The sequence below is a fragment of the Dermacentor silvarum genome, chromosome 1, assembly GCF_013339745.2.
Source record: "Dermacentor silvarum isolate Dsil-2018 chromosome 1, BIME_Dsil_1.4, whole genome shotgun sequence".
Lineage (NCBI taxonomy): Eukaryota > Metazoa > Arthropoda > Arachnida > Ixodida > Ixodidae > Dermacentor > Dermacentor silvarum.
The window spans coordinates 192536988-192549592 of record NC_051154.1 but is presented as its reverse complement, the minus strand read 5'-3'; the positions used below and the strand labels follow the sequence as shown (position 1 = coordinate 192549592).

Genomic DNA, 12605 nt, shown 5'->3' with positions numbered 1-12605 from the left:
GAGGTCAGTAACTGTTGATGCAATCCCAAGAAACATACACCCGACCCACAACGAAAGGCGGAGAAAAGCGAGAGCGAAGGCAATCCTTGGCAACATTAATCGTAACGAAACGCAAGTCCTCTTCGTTGACGCGGCCAGATATTGGAATCGAGGCGCATACGCGGTCTCTGTGGTGGACGCCCATGGATCACTCGTCAACGCAGCCACGGTGGTTACCAACTTCACTCACGAAGCAGAAGAAATGGCCATCGCGGTGGCCCTTCGAAGCTGCAAAGAAGCCTCCGTCATTTACTCGGACTCAAGAACAGCCATCAGAACCTTCTCGGCGGCCCTCGTCTCTAGGAAAGCAGCTACGGTGGTCAACAAAATCTTCCAAGAAACGGGAGGAGATAACCTCACGTTCCCACACACCACATGGTTCCCGGCCCACATGGGCAACATTTCCGGACCTCCTGACTGTAATTCGAACGAGCGGGCACACCAACTGGCGCGAGAACTCGCATTCCGCGTCTGCGGTCCGCCCCCTCGCTTCAACCCAGCCTGGAGGGATTTAGACAACAAAGACCCGTTTGTATCATACCACGAAATCACTTCAAATCATAGGTTAGCACGAAGAATTTTTCCTCCTCCTCACCAAAACCTCACAAAAGCACAGGCCGTCACTTAGACAGTTGCAGACTAGGACATACATCACACCAACAACACTAAGCAGGATCAATCCTGACTTTCCTACTGCATGCCCACACTGCGGCCACGAATACAACTTCGAACACATGCTCTGGCTGTGCCCTGCCAACGCGGGCACGAACTTTCCTGACCAGTCCTCCTGGGACTCAGCGCTCAGAAGTAAGAGCTCATCGCTCAGCTCAAGGCTGTCCAGAGGGCCCGGGCCGTCGCCGAAGGACTCTGTCTACCGGCCCCGACCTGGGTGGAGCCACCAGATCGATTGGCGGGGCCTCCGGCCCCGCTTTAATTCTTTCTCCTCAGGACCTCAATAAAGTTCGTACTCACTCACTGACTCGGTGCCAAGCTGTCGAGGATGAAGAGCACCGGCTACATCGCGATGGACGGACGATCTGTTGGCGATCAGCTAGCTCACTGGCGAAAAAATAATCGGGGTGTGCGCGCGGTAGTGTAAAGCGTGTCGCAAATAAAGGCGCGCGCAGCGAAGGAAGTCGCGAGGCCTCGATCGCCGCTGCGAGAGCCACTGAGTCGCAGAGATGACAACTGCAGATTCCGCACTGCTTTTGTGCCAAATACTAACAGGATTTGCTCATTCATTTACTTAATAAAAGCGTGTTGACGTAGCAAGCATTTGCTTATCGCTTTCTGGATACCCTCGATAATGCGACATTCGGTTAATTCGAACATTTTTCTCGGTCCTGTGAAATCCGCATTAACGAGGTTTTACCGTACGACAATGTTAGCATATTCTAGTCGAGGCCCGAAATACAAATACCAGACTGCGTTGTGAGGTTGCGGAGATATTCAGCTTTTTCTCAGATTCCATGGTCTGCAATATTTTGTGGTTGACTGTACATTTATAGAAATAAAACAGCCGACCCATTTTTCAAGTTGTATTCCAGCAAACCTTATCCGCTTTATTTGAAAAATTTCACTCTGCCAGTCCGGTGCAGAGCAAGTCACACAAGGCTCAGCTGCAGCTCTATTGGCCAAATTAACAATATAATCATCAAAGTACAGCTGAAGTCAACATGACAAAAGGTAGAGATATTTGTAAATAAAAGGGACACTAAAGAGCTAAGCAGCAGTTAGGTTGGAGCTGCAGCAAGATGACCACTCTTACCATGACGGGAGGCTTGGCAAGTAAAAAAAGATGCAAACATGTGAAGAAATTTCTTTCTCTAAAAAAAAAGGAAGTTTCAAAATGGCCTTATCGTCAGAAAATATTTTGAGAGGCACAATGTCACACTAACGTACCAGGTTTTGCCAAGGAGTTAAAAAAGGGGAGTTTGGCGATGATCAACCTTTTCACACAAAATCAATAAAACAGCGCTTACTTTACCAGCCTGAACAGAGTAAACTCTTTGGTGTCCCTTTAACATGTATGTCAAGACCAAGTCCCAAGTTTGTGCAGCTGGTTCAGAAGGCCCTCTCAAGGAAAATTATGTATTGGCAAGTTAAACTACTGCTTTCTCACAGGCCTTTCACATTCTCCATGACCATGCAACAAGCCAGTCTTGCATAAAAAAACTGCACTTAGGTGACACTCCTCAAGAACAGTGAGGCATTCCTCTTCACCAAGCGTGACCAATACAACTGGGCAATAACCACTGGCACAGCACCTCAGTAAGACACGTTTCAAGCTATATTCAAGTACCTGCATCATCGTTTCAGTACCAACACTATGTAAATAAATGGTGAACCAAGACTATCATGCTCAAAAATCCATGGCCACTGTGCCAGACCAGTAGTGCCTGAACAATCCTTTAGGATTCTAGGTATTTCTTACTCTTTTCAGAGCATGCAGCAGGCTGCACCATGTGCGCTTTGATGAAGCGGCTGTGGAGTGCCCTTAGCATCCACAGTTACAAGTGCTGTGTATTGATGTGGTCCTTGATACAAAGACAGCACTGGAGACGTGCCAACAACGTCCACAAGAAGGTAAAACAGACATAACCTCCAAGTGGATGTCTAATCATCCTCGTATAGCTATGTCAAGCGTGGCAGACTTCTCACATTGCTGACAAGACAGCTGCTCACAGCTGACAGATGTCATGCTACCATCAGAAATAAAAACCTGTGTTTGAAGTAGTAGTAATAACAAATAATAATAATGGGAAAAAAAAAAAAACTGAAAACGAGGTCCCTTAACAGACAACTCCCATAACTCCCATGGTCAGCCGTTTCCTGTAATTTAAAAGTTTGTGGTATTGAAAGTGGGCTAGGCTTTTACATCATATCCCGTAAATATCAGTTTTAAACACATTCAACTTATATCAATACATTATGTATTTTGGACAGAAATGTTCTTTCAGTTTGCAGGACAATACTTAGGCACATGTGCGCTAGTGGCCTAGTCATGGCTCAAAATTAGATGTTGGCAAATTTAGAAGTCACTGCATACTGTCTCTTCCAAACATTTCTGGCCAACTGGGTGTAACCTTTGTAGAAAACATAAAATTGAACAGAAGGCATGTAGAGCCCAAGAAAGTAACAATTAACAGTTGTAAGAACCTAGGCTGAAACAATAGACCTAGCACACCAATAGAAAAACTACACTAGGCTTAAAAAGAAAATTAAAAGTAAACTTCTGCAATTGGGCTTATAACAAATCAAAAACTATTTTGGCGAAATCCATAAAAAAAAAAAAGTGACACTAAAGCAAAACAATTCACATGAGACCTGTGCGACTGACGAGTAGCTGTTTTGCAGGACCCGAGTGATAAACCATCAAGAGGTCAGAAGTATTCAACTTGAAGCTGATCAGTTACATGCAGAGCCAGCTGCTGATAATCAACAGAGCTTGAAAATACCAATGAGCATAGCACGATCAGATTCTTGACTGAGGTGAAGAGCGTTACAAAGGAGATAGCTTGATGGTATGGCTGTCAAGACTGCAAAACATCACTCATACAACAGCTTCACTTTCGCCTGTCGTGAAAAGCAAAGGATGCTTTGCTAAGACTAAAAAGTCTGAATGAAAAACAAAAGAGCCACATGCACAGATGTATCAAGACAATAAAACATCCAATGAACTGGGGAGGACAATGAGAAAGCACTGTAGACAAGAGGGCTTCAAGAAGACAAAGTAAACAGTGATGCTGGAGTGGCAAAAGCATCATGAGGTGAGCGTTGCAGGGAGGCCAGTGGAGTCAAACTTCTTCAACGTTTGCCATTTCCATAGTTCATGCCTCGAATTGGTGCCTTAAAGTTGGCTGCTACTTGCTGCTGCAATTGGTAGGCCAGAGGGTGAATCTTGAAGCCATACAACCTGCACATAGGAAAAAGAATAAAGAAAATGCGAAGACAAGTTAATACCATTGTTTCAAGGGCAAATTCAGTGCCACCTGGAGTAATGCACATTGCTGCACTGAACATCCAATTTGGTGGGGCACTGTTATAAAGGAAAGTCATTTGCAAGTGAGAGTAATGTCAATGCACAATAATATTGCCACGCGCCTTCAAAGGGGGGCTGACGACGTTTATTGAGAGCAGCTGGGCTGTGGACAAAACAGCGGCGAGAGCGAACTATCGAGCGGGGCGGATAGCACGCGCACTTCTTTCTTCTTGCGCTTTTCCCTATTCCCACTACTACAGGTGACATTTCCCCCTTCCTCGGAAAGAGCATCCGCTTGATGCTCAAGAAGTGGTGTGGGAAAGGAAAAAAAAACAAAAAACAAAAAACAAAAAAAAACAACAACAATAAAAAACAAAACACGCTCAATGAAGATGCTCGCGCACAGAACACAGCGAGATCAACAGCAGCGTAGCTAGAAACAATTCTCTACCTCTCTAGAAACGGAGAGGTAAGTGCATTAAGTGTAAATGGGAGCGTAAAAATCACGAATGCGCAACGTAGGGCTTCATGCGTACGACGTGAACTACGTCGGGGCTAGGTGGTTGTCGACGCCGTGTTTGCGCCGCACTGTCTGGAACGACTTCATAGTTCACGTCACTAATGCGGCGCAGCACTTTGTATGGGCCAAAATACCGGCTGAGAAACTTTTCACAATGCCCACGGCGGCGAACAGGGGTCCACACCAACACTTGGTCTCCGGGACTGTAGCGCACTTGCTGGTGATGGATGTTATAGCGCCGTGCATCTGCGTGTTGCTGCTCACCGATGTGCAGCCGCGCGAGCTGGCGAGCGGTGTCAGTAGTTAGGTGCTCGGCGTCGTGGCACGGAAGCATAGTGTCCAGCATCGTCTGTACTTTGCGGCCGTCGACGAGGCGAAATGGTGTGAAGCGCATTGTTTCTTGTATGGCGGTATTATATGCGAAGGTCACATAATGCAGGATACGATCCCATGTTTTGTGTTGGACGTCGATCTACATAGAGATCATGTCTGTGATGGTCTTGTTTAATCGCTCCGTAAGGCCGTTGGGCTGCGGATGGTAAGCAGGTCGTCTTTCGATGCCTGGTGTTGCTTAGTTGAAAAATTTCGTCCATGAGCTGTGCCGTGAACGCCGTTCCTCTATCTGTAATAACAGTGGCTGGGGCACCATGGCACAATACAATGTGACACACGAAGAACTGTGCTACCTCAGAAGCCATGGCTCGTGGGAGCGCCTCTGTCTGGGCATAGCGGGTTAAATAGTCAGTGGCGACAATCACCCACTTGTTGCCGTCTGTTGACAGAGGAAAAGGCCCAAGAATGTCCAAGTCGACTTGGTCGAATGGCTTATGAGGTGGTTCTATGGGTTGCAATAACCCGGCGGGTTTCAGGGGTGGTGACTTTCGTTGCTGACATTCACGGAAGCCTTTAACATACTGTTTGACGCTTGCAGAAAGTCCGGGCCAGTAACACATCTCGCGCACTCTAGCAAGCGTTCGTGAGGAGCCGAGGTGGCCAGATGTAGGCTCGTCGTGGCAAGCGAAAAGAATATCGTCCCGCAAGTCTTTGGGAACTACTAGGAGGTAGGCTCGGTCATTCGGGCGGGCATTCTTCTTGTACAGCACATTGTCTCGTAGACAGAAGGACGTCAAGACGTGACGTAGATGACGTGGTATGGTTGTTTGACAGCCCTCGAAGTGGTCGATGAGAGGTCGAATTTCAGCGTCGTCACGCTGCCATTTGACCAAGTCCGACGTAGTAAGGGCGCCCAGGAAGCCGTCGTCGTCCTCTGACTGTCGACTGACAGATTCGGCAGGAGCACGCGACGTGTCGGCGTCTTCGTGCTTGCGGGCAGACTTATAAACTATAGGTGATGTCGAATTCCTGTAGCCGCAAGCTCCACCGTGCCAGCCGTCCTGAAGGATCGCGTATGTTTGCCAACCAACATAGAGCATGGTGGTCTGTCACCACTTTGAAGGGACGGCCGTAGAGATAACGGCGAAACTTTGTGATCGTCCAGATGACCGCGAGACACTTTTTCTGTAGCAGAGTAGTTCGCTTCGGCACGGGACAGCGAGCGGCTAGCATAAGCTATTACTCGTTCAATGCCGTCTTGACGTTGGACGAGTACTGCGCCAAGGTGATGTTGCTGGCGTCAGTATGCACCTCGGTGACAGCCTCTTCGTCGAAATGTGCCAGGACGGGTGCTGACTGCATGCGTTGGCGTAGTTCAGCGAAGGCCGCCTGTTGCGCATTCGTCCAGGCAAATGGCGTGTCATCCCTGGTAAGGCGAGTCAGGGGTTCCGCAATCTTCGAGAAGTTGTCGATGAAGCGGTGATAATACACACACATGCCCAGGAAGCGTCGGACGGCCTTCTTGTCGGCAGGAGGAGGAAAAGCTGCTACAGCGGCAAGCTTGTCGGGATCGGGTCGAACTCCTTTGGCGCTGACGACGTGTCCGAGAAACTTGAGCTCTTCATAACCGAAGTGGCACTTCTCTGGTTTAAGCGTGAGGTCAGCCGATCGGAGCGCTTCTAGCACATACCGCAGGCGATGAAGATGTTGCTCAAATGTTTCAGAAAAGACCACTACGTCGTCAAGATACACCCAAGGCAAGTCTGCCACTTCAATCCAGCAAGGACAGTATCCATCATTCGCTGTAAAGTTGCTGGGGCTGAACACAAACCGAAAGGGAGCACTCGAAATTCGTAAAGGCCATCGGGAGTCACAAAGGCAGTTTTCTCGCGGTCTTGTTCATCTACCTCGATCTGCCAGTATCCACTTTTCAAATCGAGTGACGAAAAGTACTGGGCATGCCGCAGTCTATCTGACGAGTCATTGATACGTGGCAGTGGGTACACGTCCTTTTTAGTTACGTTGTTGAGCTTCCGGTAGTCGACGCAAAAGCGTAGCGTTCCGTCTTTCTTTTTGACAAGAACGACTGGAGACGACCATGAGCTGTTGGAAGGTTCGATCACACCGTCTTCAAGCATCTCCTGTACTTGCGTACGAATCGCTGCGTGTTCCTTTGCCGACACGCGGTAGGGCTGCTGGTGTATAGGGCGTGCGTCGTCGCATGTGATGATCCTGTGCCTTGTAACCGAAGTCTGGCGTACCTTAGACGAGCTTGCGAAGCATGCCCTAAATTCAAGCAAGAGCTTGTGCAGTGCTGCCTGTTTGTCGTTACATAACTCGGAATTAATGTCGACGTTGCCCAGTGACTTGTCAGCCAGCCTCACTGGTTCAGGGGCAAAACATTCAGCAACGTGCTCTATTTCTTTGGCAAACGCTATCGAAGTACCGCGGAAGAGGTGTTGATGCTCGTTACTAAAGTTGGTGACCAGCAACTTATACCCTCTTTACACGGTCACCCTGAACGACCATCGAAGTCAACGACAGTTGAACTTTCAAACTGGCATTGAAGTGAATGACTGTTAACTGCGTTTACACGGACTTTCGGGTTAAATTTTGCTATCACGTGAGTGCACTGAATCGAGAGTAATATGCGATAAATTACTGCATATTTCCTTGCTACTTTTGCATGGTTATCTTTAAAATCTGTTTTATTTATTATTGCGCTGTAACATTTCTCTTTCTTTGACTGCAAAACATACCTAGTGGAAAAAATTTTAACGTGAATCTAAGACGATCCAGTCGGAGCCATTAGATTTTTTAGTTGGCGAGACACGTGTAGCAACATGTCCGTCATGAACCATGTCCACAGGAAACGCTTCGCAGCATCGGCAGCTGCGGGTGGCACGTTTTCATCCACGCAGGCTGCCATCTTTTCGTCTCCGTTCAGGGACTGTCAACTGAGACCCTCGACCTCCGTTGAGGCCAACGATCGTTGAGATGTAAATGAACGTCGGAGCTGCCGTGTAAATTCGGTAAACTGCCATTGACATCAACTGCCATCAGCTCAATGGCAGTTGAGAGTGCCCGTGTAAAGAGGGTATTAGATCGGCCATCACGAAGCTGTAGCACACTCCTGGCCGCACAAACACCTTGCGTCAGTAGATGCGCTAAGTTACTTTCTGCAGAAACACGAAGCGTGTCCTCACGTCGTTTGTCGTCGTTTGTGTCAATTGCTTGGTCAGCTGAGAAGGCGACTACACCTCCCCGTAAGTCAATAACAGCGCCGTATTCCTGCAGGAAGTCAACTCCGAGAATGACGTCGCGGGAGCATTCGCATAGGACAAGGCAACTCGCCACGAATGTCGATCCTCGAATTCGAACTCTTGTCGTGCAGGATCCCAGTGGAGTGACGACGTGACCGCCAGCCGTACAAATCTGCGAGCCATGCCCAAGGGGTAATTACTTTCTTCAGAAACGTCGCCATCTTCCCGCTTAATATAGAATAGTCCGCTCCGGTATCCACTAAAGCGCTAACCGCGTAACCGTCGATCACCACCGGTATGTCGAGCGAAAGCTGGTCATTCCGTTCAGCTGCAGTTGATGTCGAACCGGTACCCTTTACTTGCGTCGATCGGAGGTCTTCAGCGCGTCGACTGTCAGCAGCCTCGCCCCCAAAGGTCGCTGTATTTAGTTTTCCCGGTGGGGACTTGGCAACCGTCCGCTCGAATACCGCTGGGGCGATGATGAAAATCGCCTTGGCGACGGCGTGCGCGACTGCCACCCGGTAGGCGGTGGCATGCATTGCTGAGCCAGATAATCCTCAATGTCCCGAGGTCGTTGGCCGAGTCGGGGTGGCGGCGAGTAGGCGGAAAAGCCCCGCAACCCGAGGTGTCAGTATGGGCACTGGCGGTACATATGATCTGTTTCACCACAGTGGAAAAACAGAGGACGGCGATCCGGGGTGCGCCAAACGTCCGACTTCTGAGGGGAGATGCGTCGATCGTCGGCGTAATGTACCGGTTGCTCTTGCGGAAGCACAACCGGAAAAGCGGCATGGGGAAACGGTGGAGGCATGCGTCGTTCCTCGATGTACGGCACCGGTTGGGCTGGTTTGAGTGCAACCGGATGAGCGGCCTGAACAAACAGCGGCGGGGACGAAGCAGGCTGTCGCAAGACTTCTGCGTAGGTCGCACGGTGGTGTACAGAAGGTGCAGGCGCGGTGTTAGAAAAAGGAACGGTGGACCGGAGCGCTTGGTGCACTTCATCTCTTATTACACTCGCAATGGAGCTCACCGTGGCTTGTGGGGTGCCGTAAACTTTCAGTATCTCTTCGCGCACAACGGTGCGGATGAGGTCTCGAAGGTTGTCATTGTGGCTTCCGATGGCCGTGGACATGTCCGTAGTCGCGTTCACTTGCCGCTCGTAAAAGTTAGAGCGCTGCTGAAGCGTCTTCTCCATACTGACCGCCTCGGATAGAAATTCGGCGACAGTCTGCGGAGGATTGCGCACCAGACCAGCGAAGAGCTGCTCCTTCACCCCTCGCATCAGGTGACGCAACTTCTTGTCCTCGGTCATTCCAGGGTCTGCTCGTCTGAAGAGGCGCGTCATATCTTCAACGAACGCGGTAACGCTTTCGTTGGGAAGCTGGACGCGGACCTGAATTGCTCGTTCGGCTCGTTCGCGGCGATCAGGACTGGCGTAAGTGTCCAGTAGATGACGGCGGAACTCGCGCCACGACGTCAGTTGCTCCTCACGGTTTTGAAGCCATGTACGCGCGCCGTCCTCGAGGCAAAAGTAGACATTCCTACGTTTAGTCGCGTCGTCCCATTCGTTGTATTCGGCGACGCGCTCGAAGTCGGTCATCCAGTCTTCGACGTCTTCGAAGATGTCGCCATGGAACGACTTCGGCGCCAGCGGGTTCTGAAGTGTATACCGGTTCGTCATTGCACGTTCCATACCGGTTGAGGTAGTCTGAAGCACTACGGTGTCTTCAGGGGGCAGTCCCCGGATCCTGCGGCTGGTCCGATGGACGGGAGTATCGACTAACACAGGGCTGGTGCTTCTGCTCCCAGGAGGAGTCTGTGGCATGAGTGATAAATACCCAGCACCTCCACCCCTTTGCCATGCGCCTTCAAAGGGGGGCTGACGACGTTTATTGAGAGCAGCTGGGCTCTGGAGAAAACGGCGGCGAGAGAGAACTATCGAGCGGGGCGGATAGCACACGCACTTGTTTTTTCTTGCGCCTCTGCGCTTATCCTATTCCCACTACTACAGGTGACAATATGTATTGTATTTCAGGCAATGTTTCCAAAACAACATTACGCTATAGCTGAGAACAGTATTTGCTATGAATTCTAGCGCTAAATAAAACAATTCATTGCAACTGCATTAACATAATCAACTGTCATAAGTTAAGACAGCATTGCATTCAAAGTTAGGAGAGAAAAATATGGTGTCCATCATGGCATGGGAATGCTTATAATATAGTACATGAAATAAGCTCAAATGACCAGAATGACCACCATGAGCTCAAGTAAAAAGTGCTTCCTTCTCTGTCTGGGCTTGCTACATCTTCATGTTGTAGTGACGGTGAAGAAAGACGCTGTGTCGAAACTGAGTTACAAATTTAACTCATTACTGGGCAAACCTGTGCCCAGCAAAGCAAGTAACACTCGGCACAATGATAACGGCGAGCACACTCGTTCATCGTCAAAAACCAGATTTGCATAAATAAGCGCGTCGGCTATTTCCTTGAGTTTGCACAAGGCTCACCCAACAAGTAATGCTAATCCACTCCAAATGCACAAAGATACTACAGCAGGGTTCGCCGACTCTCTGACATGGCGCAGAGAAGGCTCAAGAATCAGATCCCCCAACAAGCACGGGTTAATAAACCCAAGATGCACAGCAGTGCAACAGTCACGGCGCTTACGGGCAAAGGCTCATCACTAGACCGATAGAGTATGCACGCCCGCTGCGCTAGGGCTAACCGGGTAGCGAGAACACTAAGTGCGAGAAGAATGAAGCGCTCAGCGGAAGTGAGCTAGGATGGAGAGGGCACCCGGAGGCACTCGGCAGGCTACTCACGGTGCATCCCAGTAATGGGTGCTCACACAGTGACATGTGCATACGCACGCGGTCTCCTCCTCGCCAGCTCCCTGCCTTCCCGACCCCTGCCTGTCTTCATAACGCCAGGAAGGTGAAGCATGGTTTGCACGGGAAATTGGCTCCAGTGCGCTAGCCGTGTCCGCTATGTTGCCACTGAGGTGGTGGTTGCCGGAGATTGAGCTAAGCACCACGCACAATCTGGGGAATGAGGTGCGAGAAGGCCACCTCGATTCCCATAATCGAAGCTCCAGCATAATCGCTGGTGCCCGCGTGCGTTCAGGAAAGCACAACACTATTCACATTCTAATTACACAAGGTTCGGTGACAGCACATGGAACAGATAGAATCAACTATAACATTCGAGAAAGTTCCGATTCATGCAGGTGCGCCTCACACTGAGCAGATAACTAGTGCTTGAAAAGCAGTCCTCGGAAAAAGGATGAACAATTGATGAACAATGTACACGTAATGGTTCAAATTAACGAGACTCGACTGTAAATTGAATGCAAACGTTCTAGCTGCATTCATTGACTGTCGCATACGCGTGGCGGCTCGGTGCACATGTTTTGCATATGTGCGGGCCTTGAAAATTGTTGCTTTGGTTATAGTGCGGTACAGCTTATAGTGCGGATATTCGCGACTCCGGCGAGGGACGCGGGTTCTAGAATGGTAAAAAACCGCCGAAAATTTGATTTTTGGAAAAACGCATTTTAGGAATGTTTGGGCCTTCAAGCAGCTGCCCTCAAATTATTAACACTGAATTCGATCGGTAAATAGGAAAAAAACGGCTTTCAAAACGCCACGGGAGACGCGAAACGACCTGCGGCAGGCAAAATTTGTTCAAAGTTCCCGCGCGCGCCGCGGGCGCAGCCGCCAACCGACCGCCGCCATCTTGGGCTTGTTTTGTAGCTGTTTTCTTTGTGATCATTTTGCGCTAGCTCAAAATGGCGCCGCTCAAGCTGAACGACCGCTCTCGCCGCTTTTCCGAAGGGTGGTTCCGGGCCTCTGATTGGCCGGAGCGCGCGCGCGCAAGGCGAGCCCCCCGTCTCGCGCCTCCCATTGGCTGGCGCGCCCATCGAGGCGGCCATTTTCTTTTTTTTTTTTTTTTTGTTTTGCGTGCGCCGCCGTATCTCCGTTGCTCCCGGTTTCTCGCGGTCGTCTGCTACGCTTGTGTTCACGCGGCTCGCGCACCGTCTTTTCGTCTTGCACTCGTCTGAAGATAACGCGTTTCTTACGGAAAGAAACGAAGCATCCATCGAACGCACGGCTGAAGATCGCGGACGAAGGCGCGCTACCCGAACGCCGGAACCCCGCGTCCTAAGCGGCGCATCTAACGTGGCCGTTCATTCTACTGGGCGTATTTTTCCGGCCCATCTGATGTCATCGGATCGTCAGCCAGCGCATCCAGCGGCACCCACGACTGCGTTGATATGGCATACTATTCAGCGCAAGACCGCGTTGATACGGCGTACTATTCAGCGCGTTGCCGAACGGTCGGCACGAGCGGAACGGCCGGAACCACCTGTTTGCGTCCGAAGCGGCCCATTAACGTCGCCGTTGATCTACTGGGCATAGCTACGGCCCATCTGATGTCATTGGATCGCACCAGCGAGTCGGCTGCGC

At 50.1% G+C, this 12605-nt stretch overlaps 1 protein-coding gene across 4 annotated transcripts in view; it reads right to left on the bottom strand.

Moving 5' to 3' along the window:
* Window positions 1-1575: 1575 nt before the first annotated feature.
* LOC119436572 (casein kinase II subunit beta) overlaps window positions 1576-12605 on the bottom strand; it is a 76845-nt gene continuing 65815 nt past the window's right edge. Inside the window, exon 8 of one of the 4 annotated variants that reach the window (XR_007464302.1) lies at window positions 1576-2214. Coding sequence is in view for 1 of the 4 variants with exons in the window: in XM_049658702.1 (XP_049514659.1) it covers window positions 3847-3955 (109 nt within the window). In the remaining 3 variants the exon portion in view is untranslated. Of the gene's footprint in view, window positions 3956-12605 lie in introns of all 4 variants that reach the window. The other 3 variants (XR_007464303.1, XR_007464304.1, XM_049658702.1) reach the window with 3 other exon arrangements.